General features: G+C 40.0%; 1 protein-coding gene across 1 annotated transcript in view; it reads left to right on the plus strand.

Moving 5' to 3' along the window:
* The window catches only part of BABAM2 (BRISC and BRCA1 A complex member 2), a 128,948-nt gene that overhangs the window by 21,567 nt on the left and 88,375 nt on the right, over nt 1-19,006 (plus strand). The window contains exons 5-6 of the mRNA XM_081854200.1: nt 3,245-3,439; nt 4,775-4,849. Coding sequence (XP_081710326.1) covers nt 3,245-3,439; nt 4,775-4,849 — 270 coding nt within the window. The remainder of the gene's footprint in view (nt 1-3,244; nt 3,440-4,774; nt 4,850-19,006) is intronic.

Consider the following 19,006-nt stretch of genomic DNA (forward strand, 5'->3'; position numbering starts at 1 on the left):
ACTTTTGTGTGCAGATTGGGCAAAAAAAGTTTATTAAGAGGCTATAAGAACTGACAACATGAAGAAATGGTTCTTCCAGTGTTATGTTTTCCTTCTGCCTGACCGCTGTTCTGATTTACTTTGACAAAAACAAATTAGTTATATGTAATGGCTAGGATCCAAAATATTCGGGGCCAAAAAATGTGCACAAGTTTGGTTGTCTGTAGTGGGGAGGGGATAGTACAAATAAAGTGAGTGCATTCCTGCTCCTCCGCACTAGATTTACAGGAGCTCATTGAAAGTCATCTCCCTACTGCCTGCCATGTTTATTCTTTAACTTTCTGTTTTGCAGCTGATCACAAATCTCTTGATAAGCTGGTAGTTCTAAATGACCGTTTTAAGAACAGGGTCGTTTTGTTTAAATCAAAGCCAATTAAATCAACATGAAAAAGACAGAAGAAAATTGTTTTAAATCATGTGTTTCCTGAAGAAATTTGCATTTGGGTCCTATAACAATTTGAACTGATTGGTTTGCAGTAGCAGCATGGAGCCGTTCTATTTCCTGGTGGCATAAGCAGAACCTTTAGCCATGCAGCCCACGTAACTCTTGTGCCACAAAACTGTGTCATTTTAGATAAGGGAAACAATTGTGAAATTAACAGATCATTGGCTTGTCTCTCTTTCTGTATAGAAAGAGATGATAAGACTACCTTAATTGTCCAGAACGCTACAGAAACAAGGCTTGGTGGTTTGCCCAGTAATGCTTGGCCTTCATCTTTATACATACACCCACTGATGTTTGTTCTTTTTATATGGAAAAGCAGTTTTTAAATTAATACATTTTGGATTATAAAAGCAGACTTCGACATTTCAAGTTCTGACTTCAGTTAAAACCAGGATATTTTTTTTTCCAAAGAGACACTTAAATGTTTAAAATATAGGAGTCTGACATAAAATAAAGATTCTCATTGATTCCCCCCCAACTTTGATTCTTATGTGTTTGTACTTCATTATCAGATTCAACATCATTTTCGTTTATCCTCCAAGTAATTTTTCTCTTATGACTTACTTAAAAAAATATAGTTAATGTTGGAACAAAACAGCTATCTTGTGAGATGATTTTTATGTCTAAAACTGATGTGTTAGGGTGAAGCTATTTGAAAGCTCTGTTCTGATGCAATATTGTTCAGCTTGACAAGAATAACCCTGCTGTCGGAACAAGAACAAATGACAGCTTCCTCTTTCTGCTTTCCCCCCCCTCTAAATGTTTGTTAGTTGTTTTAAAAAAGCATATATGGGTGTGATTTTCTGTCTCATTAGTGCTTGGGAAAAATACTCCACTCCAATGTAGGACAGTTATTAAAACGTGGGTCATTTCCTTTAACACAATACTAGTGATGCAACACAATAGAAAAAAGTGGGGGGAGAAGGCATTCCCATTTCTCATTAAAATGATGTCAGCCCCTACTGGCACATTCCATCCTTCAACTTTCTGGGAAAGCTGTTTGCTTAAAGGCTTGTGGAAAGGAAATAGCAACTATGCAGAACATGTCTGCTTGCTTGATTTCTGACCTTGTGATGCAAGACTGATTTCCTACATGATATGCTGTGGGCTTAGCTGACAAAATCTGATAAAAGTGAACTTTCTGATCAGTTGATCTGTACAACACCTCGATAGCCATTGCACCTAATTACCAGTTCTTAAATCACAGTATGTGGCAAGGATCACAGGCCTTCTCACACTTCTCTACTTAATGTGTAACTGAAAAATAGCCTTGGTGCCTACTTACTCATGTTGATTGCCTGTTCCCCATACTTTCCTCCCCTCTCCTATGTTCTCCCCTTCTAATAAAATTTATATTTGTAAGCACTTCTAAGCAAGGACCTGTCCTCTTTTCACTCTGCAAAGTGCCATGTGCATTACACTATAGTAGTAGCCGCAGCAACAGTAATAATAATAATAATAATAATAATAATAATAATAATAATAATAATATGTTGTATTCAATGGAGTGCTAAGGAGATTGTACCATTAGCTCAAGTGTTCCTACTTGCCTGACAGAACAATCTCTCATGTGATTTCCACACACACGCTTCTGGAGGATTTAACAACTCTTTGAAGCAGATTTGGGAAATATATATGGGAGTGGCAGAAGTGAGAAGTCCCTTTGCAATAGTAGGAATCTTTGTGCTGGCTTCCGCTAATGCAACAAGTTACTATAGTTGAACACGGCCCAGCGTTTTGTCTAGACTTCATCTTCTTCCTTGGTGATATTGAAGAGACAATTTCTCCAGCTTTCCATAAAATGTCACACTGTCGATAGAACCTAATTCTACTTTATCTTTTAAACATTTAGGCTTATATTTTATTTTTGTCCTTGAGTCCTTCCTATCTTTGGAAGATTGAATAAACTATAGTTTCCCCATAAATTCAATGTTCCTTGTCCAGGGCCTTATAGGAGACAGTGGAGCAAAGATCACTTTATTTCTCTGAATTTCTAATGCTGAAAGTAAATTACTCCCTGCAGGTTCTTCCTAACATAGTTTATCTTTAATATCATAGCCTCAGTTAGTTAGGTAGAGAGAGAGAAATATTTTTAATCTGTCTTGTATTCTCCCTAAGTTTTCATTTTAGCAGGCATTTGACTTGAGCTTCTAACTGAACTGCTCCCATGCTCTTTTAAGCAAGTGAAATGACCTACAGCTTGGTCTAACTCGAAACCTTTCCTTGGTCAGGCAGTGAAAAAGCAACTACAGTCATACCTCGTGCTGCGTTAGGTTCATGTTGTGTCTTTTTGGCTTGTGAACGCGGCATGCACAGAAGCGTTCTGCACGATTCGCATATGTGCAGAAGCGCTGTATCATGCTCCACGCTTGTGCAGAAGCACCGCTCTAGTTTCAGACTTTTTGGGGTGCGAACGGCACCCCAGAATGAATTGTGTCCATAACTAGAGGTACCACTGTATACAGGTATACAGTATACAGTGGTACCTTGGGTTAAGAATTTAATTCGTTCTGGAGGTCCGTTCTTAACCTGAAACTGTTCTTAACCTGAGGTACCACTTTAGCTAATGGGGCCTCCCACTGCCGCCGCGCCACCGCCATGCAATTTCTGTTCTCATCCTGAAGCAAAGTTCTTAACCCGAGGTACTATTTCTGGGTTAGCAGAGTCTGTAACCTGAAGCGTCTGTAACCCGAGGTACCACTGTATTAGTATTCCTGTTTTCGTGAATTAACTTGGTCATTGTCTCAATTCATTACACAGAACTTGGCCTCATGGAATCCCTCAAACCCAGAATGCCTGCTGCTTGTTGTAAAAGAACTTGTTCAACAATATCACCAGTTCCAGTGCAGCAGACTACGTGAGAGCTCTCGCCTCATGTTTGAATATCAAACATTACTTGAGGAACCTCAGTATGGAGAAAACATGGAAATTTATGCTGGCAAAAAGAACAACTGGGTAAGTGGTTGTAAGTCTACTAGCAAAATAATGTAGAAATCCTTTCTTCGTGGGTACTGTAACCATTGATTTGGAAAGGTTATTTGTGCTAGGTGTGTGGTTCTTAAAGTATGTGAGGTGTCCTCAGTTTAACTTCCTTGTCCTCAGCCTACCTTCCTTGACCTCAATTTACCGTCCTTGCTGTCTACTCCCTCTTTTGTTCTTTAACTCTGTTGCTCTGCTAATTTAGAGGCAAACAGATGTAGAGAAAAGGATTGCAGCAGTTACTGGCAGGGAACCATTTTCAGGAGGATGGGGTCGAAGTGTTGCCCCCCCCCCCTTCATGAAGTGGCTTTCTATGAAAACGAATTACTGACTGGGCTGCAGTTTGCACAGTGCTGTCTGATGTACATCCTTCAGAGTTTTTCTTTTAGGTTTACTGTTCATAGATGGGTGTTGAAATAACATAGCAAAGAATACAAATGCTTCAACGGGTTTAGCCTGTCTCTGCAAAAAGTATTATCAGATAATGATGAGTATAATGTGGAAGGTCCATCTGCATAATATATGATCTGCTTTCCAGATATTGTTGAACTGCAGGTCCCTCTATCCCTGACCAGTGGTCGTGTTTGCTAGGGCTAATGGGAGTTGTCTTTATTCGGGCCTTTTGCTATGTGAATTTCTCGGCTTTTGCATTTCTGTGTACTGCTGCTTTGTTGTTGACTTTTTATTTTTGTTTTTAAACGTAAGTTGTAATTGTTTTAACTGTGACATATTTGCCCTTGGACTATCTGATGATGGGAGAGAGCTTACAGTATCCATCAAATAAATAAATAAAAACCATTTGGAGGGCACCTAGTCTAATATAATTACAGTGGTACCTCCGTCTAAGAACAGCCCTGTTTACAAACGATTTGGTTTACGACCTCTGCAAAACCGGAAGTAGTGTCCCAGTCTGCAAACTTTACCTCGGTCTATAACGGAAGCCAAACGGTGGAAGGGCACCGGTGGCGGGAGGCCTCATGAGGGAAAGCGTGCCTCGGTTTAAGTACGATTTTGGTTTAAGAACGGACTTCCAGAATGGATTAAGTTCGTAAACTTAGGTACCACTGTATTTGTTGTCATAAGGGTGTTCTGAGTACCTTTCCTTCCTTGTTGTGCTAAGACACGTTTGTGTACTACTTACTAAACTATAAATATATTCTTGGCTTCATTCATGGCTAGAGTGAGCTCTCTAAATTGTTAGGAAAGCATTAGGAAACTTCCAAAAAGTTTGTTGTACGATTCTGGCTGTTGCTTCTGCTGTACAGTGATATTGCTCAGCATAGGTCTCACTATTTTTTCTTCACTTGACAGACTGGTGAATTGTCAGCTCGTTTCCTTCTGAAATTGCCGGTGGACTTCAGCAACATCCCCACTTACCTTTTCAAGGTAATGATTCACCACAGTGTTAGCTAGCCTGTTATTCTGTGGAATAATCTGAATTGATGAGACATTCGGCATTCAATTTATTCTAATCTGCTTGGAACAAGTGATAGTCTAGCATTTTAAAATATGTTTTTAATTTGTGCATGGGGGCACTGCTACTAGAATGATTTTGGATAATACTGATGATTGGACTCAGATTCCAACGTGATTAGTGACTATCTGCAGCCACACTTTAAAATTCATTTTACATTCATTTCTGGTCCCTGCTGTCTACTTTGGCATACTTTCCCAAAGAAGAAATGAAATGAGTTTAATTACCAGAGTGAGCATACAGTCTTTTTAAAATTTACAAACAGGCCTTTACTAGTTTTCAGCATGACACCTAATATCTGACTAGACTTAAAATCAGAAGAGTCTGGTTAAGCCTTTGAAATTTAGTCATTGTATCAGCAAGCCAACTGAGGGGGAGGTGCCCATAGGAACTTTCCTATCGTTATTACAGCTCAAGCTACTGAATTAGAGCCAAGGAAATTGCCTCTGTTCACTTTTAAATATATACTTAAGTAAACAGGGAGTGAATATACAGAATTTAGATACTTACCAAACTTATGCTTGACAACTCTGCAGAGCTAGAGAAAGAGTGGGAGTTTTCATGAAGGAATATAAAACACAGTATGACTGTCAAAAGGACTGGTTCACATGTAACACTGAACCATGGTTAAGCACTACATAGACAAGCAACAGCAAAGGCAGTTGAATCATCAGGCCCACTCATCTCCCCACCGTGTGACCAGGAGGAGATTCTTCCCATTTCAAAGAATCTTAGCTTAGCATTAAGTGCAAAATGAAGTTGGCTTATGTAGGAAGTAGTCATCAGTTGTTGTAGGCCAGGTTCTGTAACATCTACGCCGAGATTTGAAACTGAAAATAAACACAGCCGAAAATCTGCTCCCAGACATGCAAGTGGGAGAAGGGGAAATCATTTGACTCTGAAGCTGTGCTTTGACTTGCTGAGGCTCATCCATGTGGGGCTAAACCATGGCTTGGCATTGCGTGCAAATCAGCCCAAGAGCTTGAAGGAGAATTTATGAAAAAATACACTGGGTAGAATATGTTATATGGAAATGAGGAGATGCAACCAAAGATCAATAATTAAGTTGGAAGTAAAATTCCATGTTCACAGATTTAACAGTGCAATATATAAATGATGCTGCCCCCAATATCGGGCAAAACAAAAATGTCTTTACCTGGCACTGAGACGATGACAGGGTTGGTACCAGGTGAGCCTCTGGAGTGGGTCTGAAGAGAGCTCTTGAAGCCTTTTTAGTTTGCTTGGAAGCTTTCGTGGACTATTGGTAAACTGCATGCATGCTATCCTTTCAATGATGAAAGAAACAAGGGAAAGCTAGCCAAGTTTCACCATGTTTTGGACACATATTGTAATCTTCCAAGACTGGATTCCTGTCAGTGCTCATTTGACACTAAGTCTATAGTCCTCTACTGAGAGTAATCCCAGTTGAATTCAGTGTGGCTGACTTCTGAATACATATGCATAGTTTTGAGCTCTAATTTATTTAATTTAAATCATTTCTGGCATCTCCAGCAAGTTCATTCTGTAGAATCTAAGTGATAGGAAATGTGTTTTGTTGAAACACAGATTGGAAGATACTAACGTTAAGCTGTTATCAGAAATCAGTGTTAGGAAATCAGATGGCAAAATATATATTTAGGAAATAATCTGGGGTATTGTACTGGGTAAGATGTAAATTCTTGACACTGAAAATGTTTCTGTTCACCTCCAGAATGAAATAATTAACTCTTCACATTTATATGAATTGAGTTTATTGAGTGTGCAAACTGTGTTTCCAACTGAATAATGTGTGGGAGTGCATGTTTTCATAATGAAAGCTCACGTTAATGGTCTTACAAATGTATGGGGTCAGTTCTAGAAGAGTACAGTGAATTAACTTCAATAATTTTTTCTATATGTACAAGGTCCTTTTGCCACCTTACCTTACATTTTGTAGATACTAAGTTTGGATGTTCCAGTTACAGATAGGTAGCCGTGTTGGTCTGCCATAGTCAAAACAAAAAAAAAAAAAAAAAAAAAAAAAAAAAAATTAAAAAAATTCCTTCCAGTAGTGGTGCCTTCCATAGTTCCAGTTACAGATAGGTAGCCGTGTTGGTCTGCCATAGTCAAAACAAAAAAATTCCTTCCAGTAGCAAAACAAAAAAATTCCTTCCAGTAGAAAACAAAAAAATTCCTTCCAGTAGGAATTTTTTTGTTTTAAGTTTGGATGGTTTCACAAAGGGAAAATAACTCATGGAAGGAGCTTTTTACTGTATTGTTTCTTCAGCAGTTGTAAAGGTCCAACAATTTAAAGAACCTTGGAAATTAAATATCTTCCCCCTGCTATTTCTTCTAAATTCTATTTATGCAGTCAGTACAACTGTAATTGCTGAGAACTGATTGGAACCATGCTGTCTGCAGTCCAACTCAAAGAAATATATGCAGCCTTATCAAATAAGTTATGCTTTTATGACTGCTGAAATGAATACCCAGAAGTGCAATAAAATTTTAATATATTTTTCTGCCTGAAATTAAATACTTGATTTACTGTTTGATTTACTGTAACTATTAATCTGAGGCTTATATAAGTTGGGAATTTTAAAGAGTCACCACTTTAATGTCTTGCAACATTATTTCTAAAGAACAATATGCTTACCATTTCCTCTTGGGTTTGGTTTATGGCGATTTGAAAGCCATATGTTGACGTTAGATGGTTTGGATCAACTCCTAAAACCTTTGAGTCCAAAAATCCTTGACACAGGGTGGCTGATGTTTGCTTCTGAAATCCTGTATTTTGTGTTCTTATATCCATAAAGGACAAGCATCAGAGCACTTCAACACCATTTATTCAGTTTCTTACTATGGTGCCAGATTTTTAATCTGAATATTTGGGAGGGGGCAGTAAGGTTTTCAAACATTTTTGTTTATTTTATTTAAACGATTTATATACCTCTTAACTACAGTCATCTCTAAGCAATGCACAGAAAATACAATATGGAAAAGGTAAAAATCAGTTAAAACTATTTTTTTAAAAAACTATAAAAAGTGCAGCAGGGAGGAGGCCTCTCTGACCACAACTGGAAATTCCATAAGTTTGGGCCCATGATACTGAAGGCATGGTTGATCTGGACCATGCATCCATGCTGCAGGGGACCACCGTCTTGGCTGTCTCTTTTTTGCAAGGATGAGCAAACGCTTTGTGTAGCAGTGACAGTGGAACTGAAAAAGATATTGATGGTCAACTAGTCACAGATTTAACCTTGCTCTTTGCAGAGTGCTCAGAGTATTTGGCTGTTGGGAAACTAATTGGAACACAACACAACATTGGGGTCCTGTTTTTTCTTCCCACTACTCTCTATAGATAATTGGGTTAGGGTATTGGCCACTTTCCCAAAGTCCTTTATTTCCCTGGTGATTAAAATAATTCAGAAATGGGAGTGACTCCTTGCACTCTCACCCGTAGTTCTTCAGTTGCTTTCACTCTCCCTACTGTTACAAATTGTTTAAGGCTGCCTTATTTAGGGGGAAAGGAGCCGGAGGCAACAGGGGTGGAACAATCACTATTGGGCAGCCCCAAAAGTCTACATAAATCCAGGCATTTTTACAGTCATCTTCTATGCTGTGCACAATTCCAGTTTTTTATCACCCTTTCCCCCATGCTCCTCTCAATTCAGTTCAATCTTCTTCTTCTTCTTCTTCTTCTTCTTCTTCTTCTTCTTCTTCTTCTTCTTCTTCTTCCTCCTCCTCTTCCTCCTCCTCCTCCTCCTCCTCCTCCTCCTCCTCCTCGGCGATCACTCATAGCTGAGTAAGATTGTCTTCCATGGAAATGGTTTTAAGAGTGAGTCCATAAGTGACTGTGGAGGCCAATTCTGGATCTACACATCCTTCCACAGTGGGGACATAGGTTTCTGAGCAGGAGTTGATCATGGTGAGGATTTGCCAAACGAGCTTGTTTCTCCTTTTCACCCTGAGTTTGTGCTTCTTCAAAGTCCATGACACCTTTGGTAAAGGCTGTTCTCCAACTGGAGTGCTCGCAGGCCCGTGTTTCCCAGTCATCATTGCTTATGTTACTTCTTTTCCTTTTTTTTAGATTTGCCTTGAGAGTGTCTTTAAATCTACTTGGTGCTTTAACAGGAAACAAAAGCATTATATCTGTTGATTCTCCCTCTCAGCTATTTCTTGGTTTCTTTCCTTGAACTCTGCCCAACAGAGGGTAGGATCAGAAGAAGGTAGTCAGACACACATGTAAGCTTGGTGGCCAGGTTGCGGAGCCTGGTGCCTAAGGCTTAGTTCCAAAAGATGCTCTGCTGTAGCCCCTGTCCTTTGTGGATTGTGTACATACTTGTATGGTCTCCCTCTTCTCTTGATACTCACAGTGGCACTCAGTCGCAAAGGAAAAACATGCCCCTGACATGTAAAATGTCCTCAGTATCCAGTTAAAGGATGTTGGGTAGCAGGACTAGGAAAGTCTTCTACCTGAAATCTTGGAAAGCAGCTGCTCACTCCTTATTTGAGCACCTGCTTGGTATCCTAGAACTGCTACATGTATTGGTCACAATGTAGAGATCCCTTTTTTAAAAAGTCAATTCATACCCCTAACACAATACAAATGCCTTCATACTGACTGACTCCTTGATTCTGGATACTTGTGGCATTAAGGCTGTAACCCTAAGTCACTGAAACCAGAATAACTTGGGTCCCATATTTGATTGAAGTTGCTCTTTATGTTATGAATAATAGCTGTATCTGATAGACCAGAAATAAGTATGGAGAAATGGATAGATATAGCGTATTCACATATGTGCTTAACATGAGTTATATGTAGGCAGAGATAATTTACTGACATGGAAAGAGAAATCATTTGAGAAAATAGGTTGTTTTTTTAGATCTCGTGTGTGGCCAGGCATTTGTATAAAATGCTTTGATCTGGATAAGAGGAAAATAGGTGATGCCATTGAGTAATAACCTGCAATTATTTTTTATAGCCATTGCATTCCAGTATCATAAATCAGTGCTTATATTGCTACGGTACAGAATTGGCATGATTACAGGTTCTGACAAGATGGTAAATCTGATTCAAGTAGTGTAATGCAAACACTTCCACCTGGTGCATAGGGCTTATGAGTGTAGAAATGGCTCAGTTCTTTTGTCTTTTCTATATATAAAAAAAATTAAAATAAGCCCTCAACTTGATAGTGATTTCTTGCATCTCTAAGTTGGGAAAACTGTTAGAGTGTCATCTTTTCTTCCTGGATGCCAAGAGGAAGGTATTGGTTGAGAATGATTGACTGTGGGTGACATGGTAATCGATCATGAAGTAAGACGTTAAGAAAAATGAATGACTCAGGTTTGTACAATGACAGTAAGGGTGCTCCTCTGCTAGGGTTTTGATAGAAAAAGTTAAGTGGATTGGGGGAAATGAGAAAAGTATGACAATTCCTGAGGAAAAGACTAAAAGCCAAAGACTGTTTTGATAAAAGAGAAGAAAAACACACAGGTCTTGAAAAACAACAAGTATTTTATTCAGACCAAATAACAGAATTCTCTTCCCACCTCTCAAACTTCTTTACTTTTTCTGCTACTCAGTCATGCAAACATGCCCTCTTCTTTGTATGCTTTATGTATTTATTATTTGAGCCAGCAAATTTCCTTTCCTTTCTTGAAAAGTGCTTTCAGGTTGTATAAAATTCTAGACAGATGGGAAAAATCATCTTAGCTGACTGATGTCTCTCTGATGATACATAAACCATCAGTTACTTGTTTGGAAGAACCCTGGGGGCTGGTGGGTTGGTTAACCTCAAACGGTGATTGCTACAGAAGCTTGTTCCAATCAGAATTTTCACTCTTTTAGTATTCATAATGCTGAGTATTCAAATGAAAATTAATTCCATTTAATTTCAGCCATTCTACAATGCTTATTTAAATGTTAATGTGTCCACTTTCTGATTTATTAAATTAGATCATGAAGAGTTGGACATGTTAAATATCCCCACAAATCTGATCTGATAAGATTTGAAATATTCCTTATTTTGTCATATGTTCCATGTTGCCTTTGCATATAAATGCCTTGCAAGTACTCTGTAGTTTATCTTCGTAACATAAGCAAAGGCACATCGGTGTAGGAGCTGCTCCCGTTCTAAGGTCATCATGTTGTGCCCAAAAGGGAACTACATGGAAACCATGAGAAGTCAGTGGTATATGAAAGGAAGGCCAGAAAAAAAATGTTGCAGTAGATGGGAAACTGGGAGACTTCTGCCTCATGTTTCATCTGAAGGGACAGAAGTGGTAGAGTGCAGGTGGGCCACTGTGTGCTCCCCCTGCCTTCATATTTATCTCACATAACACTGCAAAAAGTTTTCCCTAATCAATATCTATATGATAAGTGTAATTGAGCTGAAACATCACACTGAATTTGTGTAAACTTATATATGCAAGTAGAGTTGAACAACAGCTGTTAAGTTCATAATGGCGTCAGTGTTTGGGGTTCAGCTTAACTGGACAAGATTGACTCCATCCAGAAAGCTATCAATGACCCTAGGAGCAGCACTGTTGTGAACATTGTTAAGGTGTAAAATGGCCTATCCATGGATATAGGAGCAATGACTCTGCAGAGATTTTCCTGACCACTCTAGCTGATGAAAATATCACTGTCATAGTGGAACCTGTTGCGGGTTCATTATGGCTGTGGATGAGCAGATTCGTACAGTGCCCTAGTTTGCATGTCATGCTAAGCCAAACCAAACCATAGCTTAGCACAAATGCACTGGTTTCAAGAGAGGAGATAGTGATGAATTTACTCCCCTCCCCCTCCCCCAGTCATTTTGCTGCTATGGTGAACTAAGCTGTAGCTTGGCTTAGCATGTCATATAAACCTGGACTTGTTGTTTTAATTCTGCTGGATAAACCGTAGGACAAACCTTGGTTACAGCTCACGGTTAGTCTCTTGTTAGAGAGCTAAGCCACGTGGATGACATGGTGAGCCAAACTATGGCTTAACTCAGTGCAACGCAGCAGCAAAATGACTGAGAAGGAGCAAAGAAGCCATGAGGTCCTTTTTGGGAGCTCATGTGCTTTGAGTTCACACTATGTCATAGTTTGGCTTAACATGTTATGTGAACCAGGTCACTGTGTTCTTCCCATCATGGAATGCAATCATTTGATCTAGATGATTCTGAATGCATGTGGATGCACACAGTTCTCATTCATACAGTGGCTTCCATTTGCTGCAGTGACAAAGCCGACTCCAGGTCTGTATCTACATTGCTTCTCCAGCAGTATCCCCACTCTTATGTGATCTCTGCATTTATTTAATTTTAAAACAAGGAACATAAATTTCTGAGTCATATGTGGTGGAGGGTCGCATGCGGGTCTTCACCTTGCCACACAGAAAATCTTAATTTTTGCAAATGTGTGAACTTGCCCTAAGTGGCATTCGGCAAATACATTAATTCCTTTCCTGTGGCAGACTCCTTGCCTGATTAATCAATGACCTTATTCTGGTAAGCATTTCTGTCAGTATCTGTCTTGCTAATAACTCTATTTAGCCTAGAGCATATGAGGCATTGACTTCCTCTTCAAAGATTGTTAAGTAAAAAAAAAAGTGTTGGTAGTAATGTGGGCATTGCTTGTCCAAGAACGTTAAGACCTCAGTCTGATTTTTCTAACCATAAAAGGCGATGTGTTATGTCTTCCTGTTTTGTGTGGCTGGGAAAGGAGTAAAACGAACTTTTATTGGAGAAAAATATTTCCGTTCAAACAGTATGTGATAGAATAATATTCCAGAAAAGAGCCTTTGCAGCAAATTGTTATTCACAATATGCACTTTCTGGCTGCTAATTACTATTCTAGTCCATGAACAACTATGTACTATTCTAATTACTATATGTGCATGTGCAGACTCACAAAATAAGTAACAGTTTCTCCTGAATAGTCTTTTTAAAAGTACAAAATAGGTTGAAGTGGTTGCTTGAAAACTTTGAAGAGTAGTTTATTAGGTAGCCAGTTTAAATGACAGTGTTTCCTGCTTATTTCAAGTGACAGAAAACATGTGATCTAATAGATGATGAAGCAGTTAAAAGTATAATGCAGGAGAAACTGTACAGTACATGTTGCCAGTCTAAGAATCTGTTTCCTGTATTGCGTTTTGCATTTTGATTCCTGCATTGCAGGGGGTTGAACTAGATGACCTTCGGGGATCCCTTCCAACTCTGCAGTTCTATGATTCATTTGTGCCCGGGTATAAATGTAAATGCAGAATATTATGTGCCGCAGCATTGTGATAGCCTCTCCCGTGGGGATAAGTTGCAGGAGGATGCTAACCAAAAACAGCAGCAGCCAAACAATTTATGATGTGAAAACCGTACATTTTGTTGTGAGAAAGAACAGGCTTTCTCAGTCTCATGGAAGAAGTTGGAGGGGGCAGGATTGTAATCAAGCTGCTCTGTGTACTTTTGGGAGGACATATATACCCTGCTTTAAATGCCCAACATTATGGTGCTTTTTATTTCGTGTATTTATTACAGAGGCTGCGGGAAGGGCAAGACTTCTACTGCCTTTCAGATCCCTTTCCAAGAAGTGCTGTTGTCAAGCCTGTTTAGAATCATAATCTGTTAGGAAGACTGTCAGTGCCTGGAATTATTAATCCAAATTGGATCTTACATCAGGTAGATAGTCTAGAGCAGGAGTGGGGAACCTGTGTCCCTCCAGATATTTGTTGTTGTTGTTGTTTAGTCATTTAGTCGTGTCCGACTCTTCGTGACCCCATGGACCAGAGCATACCAGGCACTCCTGTCTTCCACTGCCTCCCGCAGTTTGGTCAAACTCATGTTCGTAGCTTTGAGAACACTATCCAACCATCTCATCCTCTGTCGTCCCCTTCTCCTTGTGCCCTCCATCTTTCCCAACATTAGGGTCTTTTCCAGGGAGTCTTCTCTTCTCATGAGGTGGCCAAAATATTGGAGCCTCAGCTTCACGATCTGTCTTTCCAGTGAGCACTCAGGGCTGATTTCCTTAAGAATGGATAGGTTTGATCTTCTTGCAGTCCATGGGACTCTCAAGAGTCTCCTCCAGCACCATAATTCAAAAGCATCCATTCTTCGGCGATCAGCCTTCTTTATGGTCCAGCTCTCACTTCCATACATCACTACTGGGAAAACCGTAGCTTTAATTATATGGACCCTCCAGATATAGTTGAATTCAAACTCATGTCTTTATGGTTGATGAACAGGAAGAAGGGAATTGGTGGCCTGCAATATCTGAAGGGCCACAGGTTCCCCAAGCCTGTTGTAGACTATCTTAGAATACACTCTGGTGTGTTTTCATCTTGCATCTCTTAAGGGTATGATGCTTTCCTCTTTGCATTCACTAAGGTTACTACGTTGGTTCTGGGTAGCACTTGAACCCGAGCTACAATCAAACTTCTGAGCTAGCGAAGGAGTTATCAGCATAATTATGTAGAACCATTATATGCCATTCAGCTCACCCAAGGCAAGGGGACATTTTGCTGTGGTGAAGCTCCTTGCCACATCTGTGCTCATTGTGCTCATTGAAGTGACCAAAGGATACAGGTTGTCAAATTGTTTTTGTCCTTGAGATTATTGCAGTATTCATCTGCTGTATATAAAACTGGGGAGTGAACCCTGTCTTCCATCCTACAACCTTAATAAAATGAGATATGGAGCGGAAGAGTTGTGGAAACTGAAAAGGTGCAAGTTCTGTTAGAGAAAGCGAAAGTTAAACTTGCCTCTTCACTTTGGAATATGGCTCCTAACATCCATCTCAATAGTAGAGAGTAGCAAGAAGAGGAAACAAACAGCGCCAGGTGCGTGGGAATTGTGAAGAGCAGGTAGATAAAGAAGGGAACGAAGGCATTTGAAAGCTTGTAGAAGTTCACAAATGTGAGAAGAAACAGGGAGCCAATGTTCAGAGAAGTGTGGTGGAGCAAAATGAACTTTGCAACAAATGGAACATAAATTTCTTTTTTATCAGTTAGCCTCAACAAGTGAGTTTTAGTCATGAAGGTGGCCTATAAGTATTTGAATTTTTTTTAAAAAATTAGATGAGCTGAAGGGTTTAAGATAGCAGAAAGAGTTTTGAAGGAAGAGACAGAAAGAGAAAGAATAGGCAATATGAAGAGCAAAGCTTTTGCAGATGTGCTTACTTACTTGCTACCGGCAAACTCACATTTTAGCCTGTCAAGAGTAGTCTTCCTTGCCAAGCAGGACTAGTTGCTTATTTCTAGGGTTTGTTACCAAATATAGATAGCCTTCTAGGTTGAGCACAGTTTGGCATAGAACACACTAACTCATACCATGTTTGCATCACCCTAAGATAGTTTATGGGAACAAGGTGTCCTTTTACCTTCCATGTAGGTATGCAACAAGGGTTGATCATATTAAGAAAGATATCCAGAATATCTGGGCTTGTGATCACACCTGAAAGGGACATTGCTTTTTTAAAAGTGCCAGATTGGGCAGCTGAAATGAAAAAGAAATGCATTTTGATGCAGGATGCACATTTTAAATACAATGAAAGAAAATGCTGTCCAAGAATCAATCCTGATAATATAAATAGCATTATGATGTGCCACTGAAAGATCTTAAAGCAAACAGAGCATACACAGAATGCGTCTTAACTTCTGCAGATTAGATGTCAAATTTAATACTAAATAGTAGTGTTTATTACTTGTACTTCACAAGATCAAGCCCTGTGTTATAACATTCTCAAGATTCCTTAGTATGTTGTCAGTTCTTATCTTTTCACATTAAGATGTCAGGCTCCTCAGGCAAGAGTTCATCTTTTCCTTTATGTCTTGAATAGCTCAAGTACACTGTCACCACTTAGCAAAATAATACTGCAAGGTTTATTCGAAACTGTTTGGTATAGGTTTAGAGACTTGTCATGTAGCTAAAATATGCTTTGAGTGTTTTACCTGCTGGCCAAACATAGGCACATGACTGTAATGTTAACTCATTCTTACTCCACTACCATCATAAAAACAAAAGATGCCTTTAGTGTGCATTGCATGATGCAAAGAAACCACCTGCATGGATGAACTTGAAACTGATGCACTGTTTTTCATTGTTGCTTTGGCTTCCTGTGTTTGTTTTTGGGCATAACTATGATTGTTCTGTTGAGGACAGGAAAGACATAGGAGCTCAATTGGGTCACCTCAATCTTGAGACGTTCATAGTATTCATGCAGTGTATATGGTTAGGGGATGGGAATTGAAGGAGCCTGAGCAGGGTGTTCACACAGCAGTATTGTTGATAAGGGTAGAAATATCCTTTAGCTAGACTGCAATCAGTTTGGCGGTTTCTACTCTTTGTTTGACAATATCGGATTGGTTACAGTAACTCAATGTGTCACTTTCTAAAATATTGTTTTGACATAATCTGGTGAAATTGTATGTTTCTTTAAAAAATACTTTGGAGTCCTGTTTATTGAAAGGACAGTAGTTTTCCCAGTAGATTATATCTAATGTAGCCAAGTATGTGTTTAGATGTATAGCTCTTCCTGTCTTTCAGGCTTAGGGAAAGAATGCAGTGTGTTCATATGAAATGGGAATAATGGGCATAATCAAGAAGCTCTCCTGAGCGAGACTCATGTGCAGCTTCCATTCCTTTCAAGAGGGAAATAAGAACTTGGATTGGGCCCAGTTTGTGTAATATGAAAGCCAACAATCTCAGTTTAAGATGATATGGGTTCAGCTTTGAATGTTGGTTTCCATCTTATGGTGGTAATAGTGACCATGAAGTCCTTAGCTGAGACCCAGATAAGGCAGCATTTGCCATAAATTTTGAAGTCCCCACCCCCAATATGTTAGAAGTTCACAATGCCAAATCCAGAATGACCTTTGCCAGTCCTGCTGCCTGGCCAACTTTGTGGCTGAGCTGAAAATTCTGGATGATGATGGTGATGATGATAATTATATGCCGCCCATCTGACTGGGTTTCCCCAGCCACTCTGGGTGGCTCCCAACAAAGTGTTAAAAGCACAGTAAAACATCAACCATTAAGAACTTCCCTGAACAGAGCTGCCTTCAGATGTCTTCTAAAAGTCAAATAGTTGTTTATCTGTCTGACACCTGATGGATCCACAGTACAAGGTACAAAACTGGCCATGTTCCCCACTGGGTATCTTCTGTTGGAAATACCTCACTCATCTGGCATGATCCTTCCTCCCTGTCTGCCCTCTCTTGGTTAATGTTGTACCAGATATATGGCTGGAAATACTCTAGGTCAGCGGTAGGCAATCTAAGGACCGTGGGCCGGATGCGGCCCAATCGCCTTCTAAATCCAGCCCGCGGACAGTCCGGGAATCAGCATATTTTCACATGAGTTGAATGTGTCCTTTTATTTAAAATGTATCTCTGGGTTATTTGTGGGGCATAGGAATTCGTTCATTCCCCACCCCCAAAATATAGTCCAGCCCATCACATGGTTTAAGGGACGGTGGACCAGCCCCCTGCTGAAAAAGGTTGCTGACCCCTGCTCTAGGTCAAAAGAAACCCTCTTGTTTCATCCATCCAAGGCTGTATAATAAGCAGCAGATTTCAAGTTGTGGAAAGTGGATATTTTACTAAATAGTACTTACTTCAATAGCATCATATCCAGGGTAGGGAACAGCAGTTGAGGGAATTCCAGAGGTGTGAGTCTTGCATTTCTTGAGGTTAAAGGAGGCCTGGGGCAGCTGATAACAGACTCAGTAGAAATGGTCCCCACCCCCCACCCAAGTGTTGGTAAGAAGAAAGTAAGGTGTACCCATGGCATTCTTAACTCTCTCCTGACTTAGTAGTGAGAGCTGGGCTCTTGCATGGAGTATGAAAGCTGCCTGAGATAGAGGGAGAGCTGGTGAAGCAACTCTTATTCCCTCGCAGTGAAGTTGTTGTCGCTGTTCAGTATATATTTTAAAAGCAACCACTTAACTTGGAAAGGAGCAGTGTAGTCTCTTTACTGCTTTTATCAATCAGTTTTATTCATTATGATGGTTTTTACCCCAGAAAGCTGTAAAATTGAAACAAAATACCTTTGCTGTGCAGATCCATGTGGTTAGAAAACCTTTCCAGTATGCAAGCAAGTAAGGAGTTTTCACAATCTCAGCAAGAGCTTTATCTGCTGTTTGGGCATGATTTGATCTGAGCCATTTAGCTGCAGAGAATATGTTTTGTGGACAGGGGGTGGGAATTCATTACAGTCTTTCTCTTTTCTTGGTTGGATCTTTTGTCATCAGGGACTGAGCAAAATAACTTGGACTCAAGGAAGAGTATTCAAAAGTATTTCTGTGTGAGAGAAATGCACCTCCAAGTTGTGAATTTCTGAGGTGCTGCCATAAGGTTTGCAAGCAAGAGCTGGTGGAATGGTTGTGATGGTTTTGCTGTTGAAAATAGCTATTAGATCTGATAGAATGTCTAGTTAGTCTATAGCAGGGTGGGTCCAAGATGTGGCTCAATGCCCTCAATGCCTTTTTGGTGCCCTTCGGCAACATTTCCAAAGTTGGTTAAGCAAGCTGCTGGACTTTGGCAAGGAGGCATGAGGGCTCCAACAGTGTCCTAGAGTCCTCCCACCTCCTTCCCAAAGCCTAGTTAGTGCTTTCCCAGTTTTGCGAAGGAGGTTGGAGGGCTCTAGGACCCTGTCAGAGCCTAACACCTCCTTTCCAAAGCCCTGGAGCCTTGCATAGCTGGCTTTGGGAAAGCAGCATGAGGGCTGGGGGGGGGGGGGAGGCATAAAGTTTTAGTCTTCCCCTCCTGCCCCCACGCAGGACAAAGCAGTGTGTGGCCCGCAGGTTCCATGTTGAACCTCACGTGGTATGAAAACTTGGGCTGCCCTGTTCTATAGAGCATTAAAAAGCTTTATAATTTATGTAGGTCCTACATCCAGGTTTTGCACAATGAAGAATAAAAGAGACAAGTCCACTTGCGGCATTAGAAACCTAAAAGAAAAGCCAAAGTACCTTCCAAAGAGGCAGATCACGTATTGCATGGAATGCATGAGACACTGAAGCACTGATATTTTTTAAAGACACCACTTCTTTAGAGTTGAGGAGGTGAATAGAGATATCTGTGTGTATGTGCCATTGTTTTAAACTATGTA

Source organism: Podarcis erhardii (assembly GCF_964252035.2).
Source record: "Podarcis erhardii genome assembly, chromosome: 3".
Taxonomy (NCBI): Eukaryota; Metazoa; Chordata; class Lepidosauria; order Squamata; family Lacertidae; genus Podarcis; species Podarcis erhardii.